This window comes from Amblyomma maculatum, chromosome 2 (assembly GCF_055883805.1).
Source record: "Amblyomma maculatum isolate TAMU_Amacu chromosome 2, ASM5588380v1, whole genome shotgun sequence".
NCBI lineage: Eukaryota > Metazoa > Arthropoda > Arachnida > Ixodida > Ixodidae > Amblyomma > Amblyomma maculatum.
In genome coordinates, this window is record NC_139345.1 from 209,187,970 (window position 1) to 209,209,482 (window position 21,513).

Below are 21,513 nucleotides of genomic sequence, written 5' to 3' on the forward strand. Positions count from 1 at the left end.
GTAGGCCATATCCTCAAGGGCATTGCGGATGATGCGTTCAACATCCTGTTCTGCATGAATTGCTCCACCGTCGACTCAGTGCTTCAAGTCTGTCGAAACTTCGAGCAGGCTAAACAACGACGCCTCGTACATCGCTTTGAGCGCCTTCCAAACACCGCAGCTACGTCATCCTGTCATGATCTGGCCCCTTTGCAACAGCCTTCTCATCCCACGAACATGACTCGTATCGTCCGGAGAGAACTCGAGGCCTTAGCTCCAACACCACTCATGTCTCCGCTACCCGACACCGTGGCCATGATAGAGGCCGTAGTTCGCCAAGAACTTGCAAACGTCGGCCTGTCCTCCAGCCCCGTGCCGCCCACGCCACCATCTCACTCTGTTCCTGTAGTGGCTGCTGCTATTACCAGCCCACCTTCCCCACGTCGCTACCTTAGTCGCAATCCTGCAGAGTGGCGCACCTCAGACGACAGGCCAATTTGCTTCATTTGCTGTCGCGCCGGTCACACATCGCGTTATTGCCGTAGCTGTACCTTCTTCGCTCCTCGCTCCTATTACAACGCCGACCGCCGATACTACCAAGGACCTCGACGCTTCCCTGTCCAACCAGAGGAGCTCCGTCCCGTCTACGATGGACCAGGACATTATCTTTCTCAACAAGATGAGACTCGAAACTAAACCGTTCCCCCTGCCCGTCGCACCAGCTGATCTCCATCCCCACTGGCTCGTCGATCCCGTTCACCGGATATCTCGCCGCAACTCCTCCCCATCACACGCCGGTACCTACTCGGGAAACTAGCGAGTGCAGCGCCCTGGAGTGACGCTGCATTCCCGACCCGGACTGTCAACTCAGAACTGACCCCTGCACCTAGACGAAATCTCGTTGATATTCTTGTGGACGGAGTCTCCGTTTCTGTTTTTATTGATACTGGAGCCCACATTTCTGTTCTCAGCTCCTCGCTCCGTCGACGCCTCAACAAAGTCCTCACACCTGCTTCCTCGTCTACCGTTCGTGTTGCTGATGACAACACAGCTACTGTCATTGGTATGTATACTGCGAGAGTTACCATTGCCGACCGCCACATCCCTGTGGTATTTACAGTCCTCACCAGTTGCCCTCATGAAGTTATATTAGGACTCGACTTTTTAACAGAACACTCCGCTCTCATTGACTGTTATTCTGGACTGATTCATCTAGACCTGCCGCTCTGCCCTGACAACAAAGCTCCTGAAACTTCAACGCTCCGTCTTCGCTCCGCTACATTTAGTCCCCTGCCACCAGAAGCCGCAGTGTATGTGCTGATGTCGCCTTTTCCCTCCGTTCCGGATGGCGACTACGTTGTTTGCCTCATAACTGACGTGACACTTGAGCGTAGCATCGCTCTACCTCACAATATAGTGCATGTAGCGAATAACAGCACTTGTATTCCAGTCCCTAACTTCAGCTCTTTTGTGCAAGTTCTTCCTGAGGACATTTCTCTCGCCGAACTGACCCCATTGTCGGAGTTTATTGTGGCTGCTTTTTTTACGTGACCCCATTGCCGCAGTGCCGACGCGACCTGCACCGTTCCCACCTCAGGAGGTCCGTATATCCGGCATGGTTGTTCCTGACGTGCGCCCTGATCGTACTAAAACACTTACGACCGTACTGACATCGTACAAAGATATTTTTGATTTTGGTGACCGACCCTTGGGTCAAACGTCCGTCGTTACACATCGCATCGATACCGGAGACACCAGCCCAATTCACAGACGACCTTACCGAGTCGCCATTTCTGAACGTCGCCTCATACAAGATAAAGTCGACAAGATGCTGGCAAGGAACATTATAGAGCCTTCCAGCAGTCCCTGGGCATCACCTGTCGTGCTTGTTAAAAAGAAGGACAATACCTAGAGGTTCTGCGTTGATTACCGACATCTCAACAAAATTACAAAGAAGGACGTTTACCCGCTCCCCAGGATAGATGATGCCCTTGACTGCTTGCACGGTGCCAGCTATTTTTCTTCGAGTGATCTCCGTTCTGGTTATTGGCAGATCGCTGTTGACGAACGGGATCGAGAGAAGACCGTTTTCGTCACATCTGATGGCCTGTACCAATTCAAGGTGATGCCATTTGGTCTGTGTAATGCGCCCGCAACATTCGAGCGCATGATGGATTCTCTTTTGCGCGGTTTCAAATGGACGACGTGTTTATGTTATCTCGATGACGTTATTGTCTTTTCCTCGACCTTCGAGAGCCATCTCCATCGCCTTGAGGCCATTCTTGGAGTCTTCCGAAGAGCTGGCCTTCAGCTTAACACGGAGAAGTGTAGTTTCGGCTGACGTGAACTCAAGGTGCTCGGTCACGTGGTCGACGCACGTGGCGTTCGACCCGACCCAGACAAAATACGTGCTGTAAGAGCATTTCCTACAGCCCGCTGTACCAGTGACGTGCGCTTAGTTTTCTAGGCCTTTGCTCCTATTTTCGGCGGTTTGTCCCCAACTTTGCGGAGACTGCTCGCCCACTCACCAATCTTCTGAAGAACGACGCTCCATTTTGCTGGGACCAAGAACAGTCTCAAGCATTTTCTGCGCTCATTGCGGCCCTCATCAACCCACCCATCCTGGCACACTTCAATCCCTCAGCACCAACGGAGGTACGCACCGACGCCAGTGGTCACGGTATTGGTGCCATTCTTGCACAACAGCAGATGCGTCGCACTCGCGTCATTGCTTATGCCAGTCGCCTCCTTTCTGCGGCTGAGAGGAATTACTCGATCACAGAACGTGAGTGCTTAGCCCTCGTGTGGGCCATTACAAAGTTTCGCCCTTACTTGTTCGGCGGCCCGTTCTCCGTCATCACCGACCACCACGCCTTATGTTGGCTTTCTACGCTGAAGGACCCTACTGGTCGCCTGGGGCGTTGGGCCCTCCGCCTTCAGGAATATACTTTTTCTGTCGTCCACAAGTCCGGCCGATTGCACGCTGACGCCGACTGCCTCTCCCGAAACCCGGTAGATCCACCACCCACCAGCGAGTGTGACGATGACACATGTGTATTGGCCATCTCTGACCTTTTAAACATTCGCCATGAACAGCGCTTAGACCCCAAGCTTTGCAGTATTATCAATCGCCTCAGCACTAATCACCTTGATGCAACCCTTGCTTTGTTCGTGCTCCACAACGGCACCTTATCCCGGCGGAATATGCAACCAGATGGCGCCGAGCTTCTGCTCGTAGTCCCCGAACACCTGCGCGCCACCGTTCTACAGCAACTGCACGACGTGCCCACTGCGGGTCATCTTGGTCTATCTCGCACGTACGACAGCGTCCGCCGCCGTTTCTTTTGGCCGGGCCTCTATCGCTCTGTTCGTCGTTACGTGGCTTCTTGTGACCGGTGTCAGCAACGGAAGAAGCCATCGGTGGTGCCTGCTGGATACCTGTAGCCGATCGACATTCCAGTAGTCCCGTTTTCCCGAGTTGGCCTTGATCTCCTCGGGCCTTTCCCACTCTCTTCGTCGGGGAATAAATGGATTGCGGTGGCCACGGATTATACTACGCGCTACGCTGTCACCCGAGCGATACCTACCAGCTGTGCAACTGACGTGGCTGCGTTTCTTCTCCACGATGTCATCCTGCTCCATGGTGCTCCACGCCAGCTGCTCACTGACCGTAGCCGTTGCTTTCTTGCTCGGGTAGTCGACGAAATTCTCCGGTTCTGCTCCATTAAGCACTATTTCACCACCGCTTACCATCCACAAACGAACGGCCTCACCGAACGCCTCAACCGCACGCTCACGGACATGTTGTCAATGTATGTATCGGATGATCACCGTGACTGGGATGTTACTTTGCCGTTTGTAACGTTCGCATATAATTCCTCCCGTCACGACACAATGGGCTACTCCCCCTTCTATCTCCTATACGGCCGCGACCCTCCCCTTCCGTTTGACAGCGTACTGCCTCCCACCGTAAATGCCAGCTCCTATGTTCGTGACGCCATATCTCGAGCTGACGCCGCCTGGGTTATTGCTTGCCGCCGACTAGCTTCCTCCCAAAATTCCCAGAAACGCCGCCATGATTCTCGTCACCGCGACGTCCGCTACTCTCCGGGTTCTCTCGTCTTGCTCTGGACTCCCGCTCGTAGAGTTGGGCTGTGTAAGAAGCTCTTGCCACGCTACGCAGGACCCTACCGTGTCTTACGTCCAGTCACTCCTGTGACATATGAGATCACCCCTGTGCATCCGCCGCAACAGTCCGCTATGCCACGTACCGAGATTGTTCATGTCGTCCGAATGAAGCCGTACTACACCTGCAGTAGTTCGACATAATGCGCACCGAGACTGTGCTTTTCGTGGGGGGTAATGTTACATATATGCCCTGCGCGTTGCTGGATGTTGAAGAAGAGGACGATAAACAGTAGTGGCGCGAAAGGAAGGCGAAGCTGAAGAAACCGTTGAGACTTGACTGAACACTTGCTCTACTGTGCTGTGAACGCTTGCCCTTCACCCGCTGTGGTTTCTTGTGCTAGCCTTTTATCCCGTATCAATATATATTGTGAGCCCTCCACGGATCCTCTTTCATTTGTACATACCATGCTCTTCTTCCTCTTGTACATACCATCATCATCGTCCCGCGGCGCTGGCTCCGGCACGCGCTTGGGTTTTGTCCATCGGAATAAACGCCAGACACGGCATCCCTTGCCTTGCCGGCTCGACCTGGCCTATATATATATATATATATATATATATATATATATATATATATATATATATATATATATATATATATATATATATATATATATATATATATATATATATATATATTGACCCAGAAATCTGGCGCAACAAACACAAACACATTTCTGGGTATTATGCAGCACCAACTCGCCCCTCAAGCTGTTATTTTTATATATATTGAGATTACTAGGGATATGATGCTCATCTTCCTGTAACGTTTTGCGTATCGTAGCGCGCCTTTGTAAAAGCCCCTCAGCGTAGAAGTCCTCCAATCTCAACTGGGCTGGTGTCACTAGTTTATAGTCCGGGGCACACCCGCCGTTAGCGGGCCACATATAATCCACACGCAAGTTGATAACAGACGCCAGACGCGCGTGCCAAGTCTAGTGGGAACACTAGCTCTCTTTGCGTGAGGGTTGCCATTGGGAAGCAGGTAACATATGGTAGTAGCCAGTTTGAAGGCCTTATATATAGCTGCCTCTAAGGCCGCAGTGACCGGACATCTACTGTACGCATATTGCCCATCCACGTTGAGCGAAGCTCCCGATGTGCTACATGTATGCATGTCCTCACGTGTGACTGACCCAGTGACTCATCGCTATCGCCCATCCTCGTGGACCACTAATGTTAACACGGTGTGAGGGTGGCATTCCTTGCCATTTTTTCACTTGCACGTAGTTGTGAATAACGTAATTAGTGTCTATTGTTTTCCTTTGCCCTTTATCCCTGTTTTCGTTTGCAATATTTTTTTTTCGTCGGCCGCACTTGAGGTGCTTATGGATGAATACAGCAGCTGCTGCGGTCGACAAACACATTTTCTTTTTGTATTCGTCCTTATGTGCAATAAATAGATAACTACCGCAAATATGCAGATGCTCTCTTGGAGGCTTTCACTTCTCTGAGTCAATGATGAATGCATGGTGGTGATGATAGTGGTTTATTAAATAATCAAAAACGAATAAAAAAGTGTTCTCGGCTGCGGCAACTGTTATTCAAAATCTGAACCATCCAAGCTGAGGCCAGTGGAAAAGAAAAGCGATAGGGAGAGGATAGCGAGGGGAAGTACAGAGGGGAGCGATATCAAGAAAGGACACGGGAGGGGGGGGGGGGGAGCTGCGTACTTTAGGGTGCATGCCCGCTAATCTCACAATTAAGCTCGCATACAAACAACGCTTTACGGGAACGTCCTTCCTGAAAATATTCTCTGTGCTTCGCGCTCTCAGGCCGCTCCCTTCAGCCATTGCAGGAACGAACATATTCTTGCCGTCCTCTCCGAACCATCATGTCCGCTTCTGTCACTTCTGCTTGACTAGGCCTTCCCTCAAACAACCACTCGTTGGTTTTGATAGATCGCAGCCGCTCGCTGTATGTGAATAGGATAGGGGGTGGGAGAGGGGTAGGGTTGTGAGAAAAAAAAAGAGTAGGGTAGCTTTTCTCTGCGTGCATTTTGTTTGTGCGCTCATTTGCCTTTGTGGGGCCTCACTTTCGCCACTCTCCCCTTCCCGCTTAATGCCTGTGAGATTGTTCGCACCCCGCACGCTCTCCTCTACGTCCTTCTCTCCTTTGTCGTCTCCTTTCTTCTGCTCCTCGTTCTGGATGTTCTTTTTTGAAACAGGGTATTGGCGACTGCGGAGCTGAGAGTGAAGGCGGAAAGTAGGAAGGTTGCATTTATACATTCCATAAATGTAGGAAATAAGACTTAGCTGGAAACATTGATGTCCCTTTCAAATGACCTGCAATCGTTCTTAAAACGTGTCAAGTGATGCCTTCTACAGCATTATACACCTCGGACGCCGCGCTATGCTAATAAAGCGGTCAAAATAAGGCTTCCTGTTTCGCTTATTGTTCTTGCCACGCACTTATACCCGAATCTTTTCTGTCTCATTCTTTCACCCGCTATGTTGCATCTCCACGCCATTAAAAAAAAAAAAGATAAATAATATAATTTTGCTGCTATTCTTATTTATAATGATACTAATTTTGGGGATACGCCAAAGTCTCAAATGGTATTCTAGGCGGTGCAACAACAGCCCATTACTGCTAAACTTGGTTTTGTTCGTGTCGATCGTGTACGGTATGAATCCACAATTTTTCAATCTTACCAGTGGCATCAAATATGTGACTTGAAGTGCTTATGTTACATTCATCGCCAAGCGGTACATTAAATCTATATGACATGCATAGTAGGACTTTTTGAATTCACTAAAATGGGTTCGCACTCGTGAGACAGCGTGTCGAGAATTTTTTTTATAATTAACTAATTTGACATTTTCCAAGTAATAATCACATTTAGGAGGTGACGTAGCACAATAATTGTTTGAACATGATGTCAATTAAAGAAGGCAAATATGACGAGAGGAACAATGTCGTGCTCGCTGTTTTCCCTGGAGTACTGGCAAAACGAACGGTTGGCTGTTTGTGCGTGTGCCTTGTGTCCCGGCGAGTGACAACGGACGAAATACAACCTCAGAGAACGGAAGCGGAGCTACGGAGATATCCTGAAGACTGTCGCATGGAAAGCGGCAAGGAGAGACGCTGGCTCGAGAGAGCACGCGGCCCCTGCCAGGTGGGGGCGGAGAAGACGGGGGAGGGGAGGGGCGCAACTGATTGCGGTCCCCGCTTCGGGGCGACTGCGGAGGCCTGCAACGGCCGCCGGGTTCCAAGAACCCGCCGCGACTCTTGCCTTCGGAAATTTAGACAAAGAAAACGACAGAGGAAGAGGGATCAGCCAAATGCCTTTGGAGGAGGAGGCGTCTTCGAAGGGAGCTCATCGACGTTAGAAGAGTCTGAACTTTGATAAAGAGATGAGAAGCGGCACACTGAGTGAGAATAGGTGATCGCAATCACGGAAATAAATTCTTGTAAGCTGGAATTGTCAACTGTGTCTGATCGGTATTCGTCGGAGAATGCTACAGGGACGGAGCAAGGGATATGCCTAACACACTTTGTGGATTATTGGGATTTTCCTAGAGGTATGGTTTATCCGACGTTTCCACACAGCAGAACATTTAAAAAATGACGTGTGACAGGATATTCTATTCTAGCATTCTAGCATATTCTAAAGACTGGGCAATTAAACGTTGAGTGGTAAACGGCAGGTACACAATTTCGGAGCATACAATAAGCATTCGATGCATTTAAGTTTATTGTTCAGGTAAGCATGTGTGTATTCCAAAATAGTTCGCCGTCCGCATGTATTTCAAGATATTTTACAAAAAAGAACGCAGATAATGCGGTAACATGGTCGTGCATGAGGTGCTTTTGGCGGTGTGCAAAAAAACAACAACAAACAAACGAAAACAGGTGCACTATTAGTGACCAGTTTGTGTGAATTTTTAAAGCATACGAGCTGCGCTTCCAATGAGTTAATGACGATGAAGATAGATTTAAAATAATACTTAGTAGCCACCTTTTTTAGCTCTCTAGGCACGCAGAAAAAAATAATTCGTATTAGGTGAGATGAGCAGAGTGCAATCTACATATTCATAAATCTTTTATGATCTTATCACTTAGAAGGTAATAAACATAAATTTTGAATGAGATAAGCGATGAGACGCATCCTTCGAGAACAGCACAATAAAAATGTCTAAATCTACTTTGCAGAAATCTAATTTCCGCATATTGAGATCGCTCAAACAGATGGTTTAACACAAGAAAAGGACCGCGAAAGAAATGAGACAGTTTTCCCACATGGAATATTGTTATGAACTGTCATAAACGCCTTTTTAACACCAAACAATACACTAAATGACACTTAATTTGTATGTAGCAGTTCAGGATCTTTTCTAATATTTCTTTGATCGAACCAGCAACAGACCCATAATCACGCATGTGAAGAAGATTGAATCTAAATACAGACATTACATATAATATGTGCGTTACTAATATTTGTAATAAACATGATACAATAGATAGAAGAATAACGATAGTTTAAACATGGGATCCAGATCTGTAACCGTTGCGTCTTTTTTGTTCTTTTAATTTGCGAGTCAGCTTAGCGCTTATGCTGTAGAAAGACTGCGATGCGATACATCGATGGCGAAAACGGCTGTCTGGGCCAGTTGATTCGGATGCATGGCAGTGGTCATAAGAAGTCAAAAGAGAACCAGTCAGACTACACAGCGCCGTCGTTGCGGCCGCTGTGCACAAGAAACGTATTGCAAAAAAAAAAAAAAGAAAGGAAAGAAACCACGGTTGCTGATAAGCCAGAGTAGGTTGGGTGTGCAGCGCGGGAGCAGAGACTCCTTACCTCCCCACCCCCCTCCCCTCCACGGGCTACCATTCTCAGCTGGGAAGGGAACATGGCAATCGTACATGCTGGGCTGGCCGTGCCCCGTTTGCCCCGCGGGCCAGCGCTCGCACTGTTGAAGAGTAGGCAACGCAAGCGCCAAGCTGGGGGGCCGCAAAAGAACTCGCCCATTCTAACCCGCGCCCCCCGCCGCGCTGTCTCGGCCATGTGGGAGGATGAAGCTCCGCCCCTAGAGGAGAGAGGTAAGAGAGCGAGGAGGGCTTCAGGGTGGTTAGCCACCTGGTGTTCGTTTCGAGTACTAAAGAGCGCTGATCGGGAATCCTGGCCTCGGTTGCACTGAGGAAGGGGAATGGAGATTACAGGGGGAGGGTAGAAAAGGAGAGGAGGTGCGAACGTCACAGTCTGTCAATCAGGCTAGTCTCGTAAAAAGCGAAGTGCCTTGTAGGCTTTGAGCGCAGATGACATTTGTGGCCATGGTCCCAAGATCTCCCCTTCTGTTAAGGGGCTAGCTTCCAAACGATCCAATGCAGTACGCAGCGTATGTATTTCAGTTGCAAAAACTGGGCAATCACAATGCAGTACGCAGCGTATGTATTTCAGTTGCAAAAACTGGGCAATCACAAAGCAGGCGCTCAATCGTTTCATCAACGGCACATCGTTCACAAGCAGGGCTGTCAGCCATCCCGTTCAGGCAGGCGTATTTGTAGCGAAAGCAACGCCGAGCCATAGGCGGCACAGTAACGTTGTTTCACGACGTGTTGTATGGTGGGGAATACGCAGGCGCAGTCCGGTGTCGAATGCCTTGAGGCGAAGGCAGAACTCTCCGGTGTTCCACGCTGAATGTGTCAGCTCCACAGCCAATCAGCGAAGCCCGCTCGCTGCGTCGGCTGTCGTTAACGGAATTTGTACTGAAGTCCATCGTTGTGGGCAGAACGAGAGGCGTGGTCCGCCTGGTTATTCCCTGCAATGCCACAGTGTCCTGGCAAACACTGGTAGATGATGTCGTGGCCTTTGGATATTGCGGCGTGATGTAGCGTGCGGATCTCTGCAATTAGTTGTTCATTTGAGCCGTGGCGTAGGGCCGCTTACATACCTTGAAGCGCTGCTTTGGAGTCAGTGAAAACTGACCATTCTTGGGGGAGTTCCTGGCTGATGTATTCGACTGCAGCCCGTAGGGCAGCTAGTTCCGCGCTAGTCGAAGAGGTGAGATGTGTAGTCTTTAGCTTTATCAAGATGGACCTTGCCGGTACTACCTCTGATCCCGCGGAGCTGGCTGACGTAACTGAGCCACCCGTGTACACATGTATTCGGCGATTGTGCTTAGAGTTAAGGTGATTCAACGTCATATGCTGCAAGGCAAGTATTGGTACTCCAGCTTTCTTCTTTATGCCAGGAAGCTATAGGCGAATCTGAGGTTCATGTAGGCTCCATATGGGTGCGCACGGTTTTGAAGCAGGGGTAACTGTGAGGGAAGATAAGTGCGGTGAGCTTCAATGGTTTTGGAAAAGGTAGTACATAGTCTAGTTTCTGGGAGATTTGCCAGGTGGCGATTGGGAATTCGTGCGAGGTGTCTAATCTGTGTTCTCAGAGTCTCGACTGCAACATATGCAGCAACAGGATGTTCCCCGGCTAGAACAGTTGCTGCCGTTGATCTGTATTTAGGCAAACCGAGGCAGAGGCGGAGAGCTCGCGCTTGCACACTTTGGAGAGTCGGAATGTTCGTCTTCGTGATGTTTTTGAATATCGGAAGGCTGTACCGCATGTAACCCATTAATAATGATCGATAAAGTTGTAGCATCGAGTGCACTGATGCACCCCATGACTTTCCCCCGAGGAAAGAAAGAACATGGACAATGGCAAGTAGTCTCTTTTTCATGTCATTCAGATTCCTGTCGATGACAACTCCCAGGAGGCGATGGCTTTTTTCATAGGGAATGGTTTTCCGGTTATAGATATGGTATAGTGTGACATTGGTGTTTGTGTGAAAGTCGCAAGATAGCATTGCTCACTTGAAATGCTAAGGCCCTGCAAATGTAGGTAAGACGTCACTATTGATGCTGCCCTTAGAAGTCTCGCACGGAGTTGGGGATGAGTCACACTTGACGCCCAAATTCAAATATCATCAGCATAGATGGACATTTGAGCAGATTGCGGCAGCAAATCGACCAGGCCGATGAGAGCAAGGTTGAACAGGGTTGGGCTCAACATCCCACCCTGTGGGACTCCACGTGAGCACCGGTGTAAAGAGGTTGGTGCGTTCTGAGTCTAAATCAAAACGACCACTCTGATAAATAGCTGCGTATCCAGCTTAACATACGGCCTTCAATCTCAGCGGTTTGCAGTGCTTCCATAATAGCCTCATGTGTAATGTTGTGGTAGGCGCCCTTAATGTCCGAGAACAACGCTGCACTCTCTTCAAATATTTTCGCACCTGAGCGGATGCGACCAGGTCAACCACGTTGTCGATGGACGAACGACCACGTCGAAAGCCGGACATAACGCCTGGATATACTTGGTATCTCTCCAAGTACCATTCGATGTGCGTGAGCAGAATTCGTTCCATAACTTTGCCGACACAGCCGGCAAGTGCTATTGAACGATATGATGAAAGCTCGAGGGGTGATTTCCCGGATTTCAGCAGGGAATGAGCCGGCTGGTCTTCTAGTCATTGGGAACTGTGCCGTCGCACCATGACTTGCTGTAAAGGTTCAAAAGAGCCCGACGAGCCTATTGGCCAAGGTTGGTAAGCACGGCGTACGTCAGACCGTCGGGCCCCGGCGATGACGACCGTCTGCAACAAGCTAGCGCGACGTTGAGTCCCTCTAAAGAAAATAACAGATCCGTACGGGAATCCCTCGATGGTGGAACATCACAGCAATACTCCGCTGCTGTTAGGGTTGGGAGGCCAGTCATCTTCGCACAGATTTCTTCGGCTACATCAACCTCGCTGCGTCGCTGGTGAAACGCGAGGAATTTGAACGGGTAGCGCTATTGAGGAGATGTTCGGAGGCAACGAATCACCTTCCAAACTTGTCACAAGGACTTCCGTGGATTCAGTGCTGCGCAAGAAGTCCGCCAGCGTTGACTCTCAAGTGTCTGAATTCTGTGCTGTATCTTCTTTTGTCGGCGCCTGGCATACCGAAGGTCTAGGTGGGACTTCGTGCGACGGTATCTACGCTCTGCTCGCCGCCGTAGCGATCGCAGTCGCTGTAATTCAGTATCAAAATGGGTGTAGTTTGCACAGGGTTGAAGAAGGGTATCAAATTGGGCTAGATGGTGATTCACATGTTCAAACATAGAAAACGTCGCGAAACACTGGAGCGCTACTATAACCTGAAATTTTATTGCGGTATACACACATATATAAGGTTCCGGCGTCACAACTTCCCAACAACTTCAAAGTCAGTAATGTCGCTATCCTGTCTATGGGAGCACGTGTGACATTTGGCACCGAAGATCATTTTTCTCTACTTTTCCAAGAATTCCTGCTCTTGTTTGGATAGCGGCACCGAAGGGTAACACATATACCTTCTTTTTCGGATTCGATGCAGTAAGCCCCGTACAGCCCCTTGGTTAGCCTGTCTCTGGATTTGAGCAGAAGAAAGATGAGCTGTAGTGGTGGGCTGCGGAGTAATTTCGATTACCTGAAGCACTGACATTGTACAGCACACGGACGCGCTCCATTTCGCCTCCATTGCACTCGGCGCACAGATCCCGCGCACAACTTTCGCGCGCTGGGAGCCGTTTCATGGAACTATGGTTTGCAATCTTGCATCTAGTGCAGTGTGGCGTCAGATGACCAGTTGCATTAATTTACTCACCCCCCCCCCTCCCCCTCAGTTGTAACGACGTTCACTGAGCCTTTCATTGAAGCATCTGCCCGTTTGCCCCACATATATTCTCGACAGCATGAGAGCGGAATCCTAAAACGACTCCTTCGCAGCAATCGACAAACCTTCTTTTGTGCCTAACACCACAAGACGGCTCTACTACAGGCCTGCGCTCCTTATTTACGTTCGTGCACATTCCTCTTAATTTTTGTTTGGTGCATAAAAGACTACATGCACAGAATGCCTTTCAGCAACGCTGTCAGTTTGTGCGATGCTATAATGTACGGGTGTACTACAGGCCTCTTTTTTATTTCACCTTGCATACGTCACTTTTATTACATAATGATTTGAACACTTTTTCTGCCACAAAACAATCAGCGGTGTCGGGTGGCCGGCAATAAATTTCAGTTGATTGCGCTCAAGTGTTTCGTGTCGTTTTCTGTGTGGAATTTTTTTTAAAAAACGCGACGGTGTTTGAACATTTCAAAATTTTAAGGGCTGTTCAGTTTGCTGTTTTCTGACGTCCCGATGACATCATTTGCAACACAAAGCTGCGCGAATACATATAGGTGCAGATGTCCATATTTGGCGACTACTGTGAAACGTGATCAGCTCTCAAGTTTCGCCCTCTTGAGTGTCACTGGTTATTGGACTTTTCGTTGCAATTAGACGTCCGCCGAGAGCAGCGATCACCCCTTTCTGGTGAATTGAGAATGAAGCCTGTGGCAATATATACAATCAACTGTTTGTACTGGAAGCTCTTGTTTGCCGTCCAGGCGTTCGCGTCATCGGCTGTAAATATTTATATACCTTGACATGTTGCATATCCCAGGCGGCTGGCGATATTTGCGGTGTTGCGACAAGAATTAAATATAAGCAGGGCAACGCATTTCGTTTTTCTTACCTACTTAGCGTTCGCTTTACGGCATTCGATTTTAACTCTTCGCCAGAACTTGCAGCCGCCAGCCCACGCGTCTCTATCCTCTCCCGATTGCCGACGGTTCTACGCAAAGAGCTTTCCTACGACGCGAATTCTTAACACAAGGTGACAAATAAAACGAATCCCAGCCCAACAATAGAAGCCTCGCTAAAAGCGAGAGGAAAGTTTTTTGTCTACCAGTCGTCTAAAAATATTGAGGTTATTGTACTTGCAGAGTGGAATCGCCATGCTCTTCATCGTTGAGAGGAGTCGCCAGCACCCAGTCGTTTTCGGATCGCCGAATGCAAGTTGTATTCCTGTAAACAAATACCAATGATGGTTCATTTGGCTAAGAACACAACAATAGATAGATAATGTTTATTTGAGTGTGCCTCAACAGCCAAGTGGCCTAAAGGACCGCACACTAAGTCAGATAATCAGAATGACCACTTAAAAATATATAAAACCAGGCATGAAAACAACAATTAGGCAAATATGTCCGTGTCAATAAACGTTTTGTTGTACAGGATTTGTAAACGAGTCATTGGACAGTTGGCGTGCAAATCTGAACAAAATGTGTCAAAAAATTTTGCGGCATTTGCATGCGGCACACGAAAATTCAGCGACATAAGTAAGGTCTCACAGTTAATGAAACCGCGCACTTTTTGCAGAAACTGCATGTCACGTATGTGTCGCCTGTCGCCAAGAGCACACATATTGAGGTCTGCTAAGAGAGAATCGTAGTCGTAGAAACGACGGTGCGCAATATATCTATCATAAAAGATGCGTATGAACTTACGCTGGACATTTTCAATTTTTGTGCAATAGGTGGCAGATATGTTATTCCAGGCTGCTGACGCGAACTCAAGACGCGGTCTCACAAGGGCAGAGTAAAGAGTGCGTACAAATTCGTGTCGCTGAAATTTTTTTGTTAGTCTAGAAATAAGATCAATATGGTCTCAATGCGCGTAACACAATTGAATTTACATGCAATCTAAAATCAAGCCTTGAATCAACAACAACACGAAGTTCTCGTACATGGGTCACACGAGAAATCTGACCCGCCAAAATAGAACTGAGTCGCGTTTCCTAGTTAGAGACAGGGCGGAAGTCTTCTTAATATTCAACTTTAAGCGATTCAACAAACACCATTTCTCGACGTTGGTAATGTCCGCTTGCAATTGGCGGCAGTCCTCAATATCTCCAATATTACGGAATAATTTGAAATCATCTGCGAAGAGCAAAATTCTCGAGTGCTTGCCATGTAACGGCAAATCGTTAACAAACACTACAAACAACAGCGGTCCTTAGTTAGAGCATTGAGGCAATCTCGAAGATGATAGAAATTCGTTGGACACACAGCCGGAAAATCGGACCACGCTACGGCGGCTGCCAAGGTAGCTTTTGAGCCACCTACAGTACATGGGGAAAAGTCCGTATTTTTCCATCTCCTTCAAGACATCATAATTTGCAGCGCGTCCATTTCATGCACAATTTTGCGGGAACTTTTATTGCAACAAGGAATATAGTTGCCTGCCTTAAAAATGGGCGAATGTAAAATCTTGATTGGAGCTTTTACTCTCATGTTTAGCATAGATAAAAACACCTCTCTTCGTGGCCACCATTTTCACCCGCACGAGTTATTTGCTTCCTAAGGGCACTGCGGCCTAATTCAATGCGCACACAATTTCTCATCTCTCCTTATTAATTAGTCGTCGACGTCACAGCCTCAAAACGGAAATTTCAAAGCTGGGATCGGCTGACTGCTCCGATTCTCAACTGGCGCGAGTGTACCAAAAAAATCAAACGGGGCAGAATGGAGAGGCGTTGATGTCACACTCGAGACCAGCTCCCAGAAATTCTGTAGTAAGAGACATTGTGAGACTGTAGTTGAGAGACAGGGTTGAAACGCCCTCGTGGCAGAGGCGTTGCCTGATATTCTGACAGTGTGGGTGGTTAACCATTGAGTAGTCGTGTCTTCACCCTGTGCAGTTTCGTCTACTGACATTTCGGTAGTGACAAGCTACCAATGTCGTTCAGCGGCGTCTCTTCGCGAGACGTTGCTCTCGTTATTCGGGCGTCTCGGCCACCCACTTAGCCTTTCATGCCTAGTTTTTATGCTGTCCGCTGGACTTGTACCATGCGACGATTTCTGTATTGGAAGATTCAATTACGGGAGAACATTTTTGCAGGTCCCGAGTCCGCAATCACGTGACACGTGGGCGACGTAGCCTATATGCCACATACACGTGTCTCACAGATTTTTTACCCCTCCAGAGAGGCACTCTGCTCAGTCATAAGGTGCGATGCGCGAGAATGTAGAGTGGGCGCCGATTGTGTGCATTCGAATTTTTTTACTTTCATTCTTTTTCCTCCGATGGTTTGATAGGGCGGCTGGCATGTGAAGCGACGCAGGGAGTGAGTCTGGTGTCTCGCAGCGTGCAGGGATCGTGCGTTTACTTCCCTCATTGCAATGAAAACGTGCAAGAGTACTAACTGTATGCAGTTGAGTATACTAGCCTACGTATACGCGTCGGGAGCTCCCATACACACGCAGTTTTGTAGTAGCAGAAAAGAAAACTGCCGAGACTAATAGAGCATCTTAAAAAGGGTGCGTAAACGCTGACGTTTAGAATTCAGCCCTGAAATTATCCAAGACGTTGCGTATAGCTTATGGGCGGACAATTGTTCCTCGCTGTAGTTGTTTCACATGATGGGTGTAACTTAGGTACAATAGCGGCCGATCCAAGCTAGTTACGTGCTGAGCTTGCAGACAAATCTTCAGTGCCTCCCCCACCCCCCACCCCACACACACGACACACAAAATTAAGCGAGCGCTGATGGCAGCACCAAGCGTCACTGGTGTGAAACCGCGCAGTCTGCGTTTGGCCAGCCTCAACGCTGGCCAGTTTCTTCTTCTACATAGATAAATCGCGCACACCCACGAAGGCGGAATGGCCAGGGTTCAATGTGGAATGCCAAATGTATTACAGGTACTGAATTAGTGTAATAAGTCAATTATCTTACAAAACAAAAAACCTGAGATTTAGGATCATACAATTGAACGAAAGGAAATGAATACGCACCAAAAAATTGGAAGTTTGTAAATTTGGAATACATTTAGCAAGAAAATCTGTCAAAAGCTGTGGTGTAGTTATGTAAATCATGACACATTTGAGGAAACGCAAATCCTCTCGCAATCGCACCGAGGGAGAGAAGAAGCGGAACCGAATAACACATCGTGGGCTAGTTGGTTCATCTCAAGGCAGAACAGCGGAAGCTGCACAGAGACAACAAAACAATGTGTACCTCGCAAAAATAGTGTCTCTCGTCTTCCTTTCTTGTCCCTGCGTAGCTTGCGGTGTTTTGTCTTAAGCGGGACTGACAACGTAAATCCCAATTGGGCTGTTGGAATTTTTAAAGGTACCCTTCTTTGATGTGAAAACGTTCGGCAAAAGAAACGGAAATGCTCAGTATTTTCAATCTCACCGCAAGCTTCGCAAACATGTGTGGGGCTGAACCAGAATGTACATAAGTAATGATTTTGGCGGAGGTTCCTGTATCACATGAGAGTCAGTGTTACCTCATACAGCTGTGATTGACATGAACGAACTTTTCATGAGTACAACAGGTGTTCGTATTCTGCTGTAGATAGCAAGGGAGAATTGCATAAGGTGACTATGTATTCATAACGCCGAAGAAGGGACATTCCAAAAATAATCATAATAGGGATGGTACATGTAACAGATGCATCAAGAGCTGATTTAGCCAAGAAGTCTGCCACTTCTTCTGGAAATACCGCAGTATTTTTCAGCTTGCCAGCTTTCGCTCCCCGCCCTTTATCATTTTCCCACTGGTAGAGAAAGAACAATAAAACGTGCTTTTCTCTCAGAAAGACCCCCCTCCCTACCTCAGCGCCGAAGGCAGCTCAAAGCTGTCACATTGTTTAAACACAAGGCCACCACGTGGCGTAGCCCAAGTTCGAACCCCCCCGGTAAAAATGGGCATTCCCCCGCCCGGCTCTCCTACGGGTGTGCACCTGGGAGGAGCCCCACTGTGCCCCTCCTGGTGGGCCAAACCCAGTTTAGAACACCTCGCAACCAGCAAAGGTGGTTCATGTGCGTCTTGGTTCTCACTTTTAGCCTCGACATCAGCAGCAGGCAGCAACAGAAGCCCGCGTCAACTCTGATCAAATCCGAACACATCGCTGTTCTGTGCCACAAATCCCTGAAAGCTTTCAACTGTCGAGTCACCTCATCACCATCACCCTGCAACGACTGACACCAAGTACAACCCGGTGCCACTCCGCATTGTGTGGCAGCGGCTCTTCGAAAATCCCAAGTGGCCGCTGCTCTAGTAGGCCTCGTAGCCCTGCACCATAGCATGGACTCCTCGGTCCCAGCGGTTCTCCAGCCGCAGCCTGCCCATGGAAAAATCGCCGCCATACCTACTCACCGCCCCACCGCCCGCTGCCAACTCCGACGACACTCTCCACGAATACGCGCACTTCACCCCCGACTCCGCAGACGGATGGATTACATCCGCCCCGCTTAGAAAGACACGCACCGAGCCCAGTTCCCGGTATGCCCTCCACTGCGTGCGCCTACAACTCCCCACCGCCGCCTTTGCGCCTACTGTAAAGCCCTACGCTCTGCTCACCGCATTCTCCACCGCGGCCCAGCTTCCTGCCGGTGCCTCCTCCAATATTTCTCTTCCTTTCCTGCCCAAACAATGCCTTACCACCATTAAGACCATCTTAGCTTACTGCGACTCGCCTGAGTGCCATCAATCCCATCACCCTCAATAATGGAGAAATGCTCGCACACCCGTACATTGCAGCCACACCAACTACTGCCGCGGTTTGATACACGGCGTTGACGCTGGACTCTCCACAGCTGCTCTCATGCAGGGCCTTGAGAGATGCTCTTGAAATATCCTAAAAAAATTCCCGCATGATGGGCACCGCTGAGTCCGTTCTGATAACCTTCGAAGCTCATAATCCCACACACGGTCTACTTTCGCCACGCCGCGTATCACTGCCGCCCACATCACCCCAAGGCATATACATGCACTCAATGCCTGCAGTACGAGAACCGGGCATACACCTGCATCGAACCATACCTCCACTGTAACGTCTGCCCTACTCAGCTTCAATCAGCTCACGACGCTCATCCCTGTTCACGATGGTGCCTTTACTGCAAAGCAGATCATCCACATTTCGACACCGCCTTTTCCATCCAGTACGAACAAGACCGAACTCGCTCCAAAGCGATAATGTACTGCCTATGAGCAGTGCATCAAGCTACGCAATGCTACATCTAATCATACACACTCACCACCTACGGGCCCGGATAGCACTGCCCTACACGCGAAGCCACAATTACCTGCGCAATTATCAAAATATCTTCCTTCCATGTCTACCTGGGGAAGGAACCAGCCTCCTCAGATGCCTCATCACCCGCAATCTACAGCACCGACTGCATCGTTCTTACGCCCTGCCAGTGTTCAGTTGACGGCCCAACGTCAACCAGAAATCACGGGACCAACCGCAACCATCCCGTATCAATCCACCTCCGCAGTGAGCCACCCGAAGCCCCCCTGGGGAGGTCGACTCCGGTCAAGCCACCGCTGACAGCAACCTCTCCAGACATCTCTTGCTCAGGTACGCCAGGCACTCTCCCATGCCCCCTCTCCATCTCTCCTCCACTAAACGTTTGAAACAGTACACGGACCTAAATAACCGTCTTCACCCGAGTGAGCAACTGACCGAAATCACCCTTGTCTGCCGAACCGAGGAGCTCACCTACAGTGTCGCCTCCCGCGAAAAAAAAAACCCATCCACTTCAACTCTCCCACCCCCTGGAAGCCACCTCCCAATCACTCAAGTACACACACCTAACTCCGACGGCTGATGTATAGGCCCTCTACCTCCATCCCCACCATCTTTGTCGTCTAAAAACTCTAGCGCACTGCAATGGCTAACAGAACAACACTTTAAATTGTGCAGTAGAACTGCGACAGCCTCAGAATAGCGTTCCTATATTTTAACTACGTTATTGTGCCGCCTTTACCAAAAATAAAAAAAACATTTTCTTGCGTTGTTTGCTTACCTACTCGCCTCTTTAATGCCTCGGAGTTTGAAGATATCGAAAATAAATTAATATAAACACCTCTGCATCAATGGCTTCTCAGTCACCCTTCTCTACCAGCTGTCCTACTTCCAGAAGCACGCCACACACAAACACTTCGCTAGGTACCGTGCACTGCACACCCCCAATACTACCAAACCCCTCGTTTCCTCTTTCATGTAGACATCTCAAGTTCGAATATATCGAAGTCCCGGCCGGGCTACAACCCAATCACATTGCTTTCGTGTTTTACACCTCACCAAACTACGCCCTGTATGCTTCCTCAATTTCCACAACCAATCCACAGAATACTGCTTTTTCTAGCTCCTCTCCTCTCTCGCTGCACCACTATCTACCACACACGAGCAACTATCGGCAGGAGATTTTAATGCCTCGCACGTCAGTTGGGGCTACCTGAATACATTACGGCCTGGCCGCATTCTTCACACACACATTACGCAGCATCACTTTAACGTACTCAACACTCCTGATACGCTCACATGCACAGGCACAAGCACACAAAAACCGTCCACACCTGACCTCACTCTCTTTCTAGGCTCCACACACATCACCTGGCAAGGCACGGAAGCACAGCTCCTCAGCGATCACTATATCATACTCTCATCTATCCACCTCTCTCCCCGCCACCGCAAAAGTACTTGACACATCAAAAACTGGGAAGGATTGCGAAAATCCGCCCTTGCACCTCATCCCAAATTCCTTCATATCCACATTGACTCCAATGACTTTATTCGGCGCGACAGTCTGCAACTACCACGGAAAAGTCTACTGCGCCCACTCAAACTGCTGAACCAGATCTAATCTGCCTGTGGAAGCGTCACAAGCGACTCCTTCGAAGAATTAGAACGCAGCCACAAAACCAACTGAAAAAAACATTAGACCGGCTACACTCTGAGATAACACACTACTGTTCGACCCTTGAAGCATCTAACTGGGATAGAGTTTGTAACCGCATCAAAAATAGCCTCCACAAAAACCCACATCGCATCTCCTCCGCTCGCTTCTCAGTCCCCAACCACACTCCACCCCCTATCGATATATTTCTAGCCACAGGACCCGCTTAACTAGAGCAGACTCTTTGGAACCTCTAAATTCCTCCACCTTATATCAACCTATCCAGATTACACAGGCGCCTCTCAAGCAGGTCTCGGCAAACCCTTCTCTCTCAACGAACTTGATTTTGCTCTCGCACGAAAGTCCCACTCCTCGACACCAGGGGAGGACGTGATCACCTACACTATTTTTCGAAACCTACCCAACCCCGAAAAATAAACTATTTTTTTCTTACATAAATGAACACTGGTCTGAGGGCACTTTTCCACACGAGTGGAAACCCTCGACCATTGTCCTTATTCCAAAACCAGGCAAACCATCTACTCAAAGCTTTCGTCCATCTCCCTTACCTCATGTGTGGGAAAGACTATGGAATGGATTGTTCTGACCTGCTTTCAGGAACAACTAGACGCCACCGACTTCTTGCCTCACACTCTTATCGGATTCTGTCCTCACATCTCAACGCAAGACCTTTTGCTCCTTCTCTAACACACATTCGGCCAGCCCTCTTCAGCTCAGGTACATGCCTTGTGATAGCAGACGTTCGCAAGGCATTCGACATCAGGCATGAGCACGTGCTCGACTCCATTCAGT

At 48.8% G+C, this 21,513-nt stretch overlaps 1 protein-coding gene across 1 annotated transcript in view; it reads right to left on the minus strand.

Moving 5' to 3' along the window:
• Positions 1–21,513, minus strand: part of LOC146201198 (uncharacterized) — a 212,241-nt gene that overhangs the window by 114,167 nt on the left and 76,561 nt on the right. Inside the window, exon 4 of the mRNA XM_084595676.1 lies at positions 13,947–14,034. Within this exon, the coding sequence (XP_084451802.1) occupies positions 13,947–14,034 (88 nt within the window). The remainder of the gene's footprint in view (positions 1–13,946; positions 14,035–21,513) is intronic.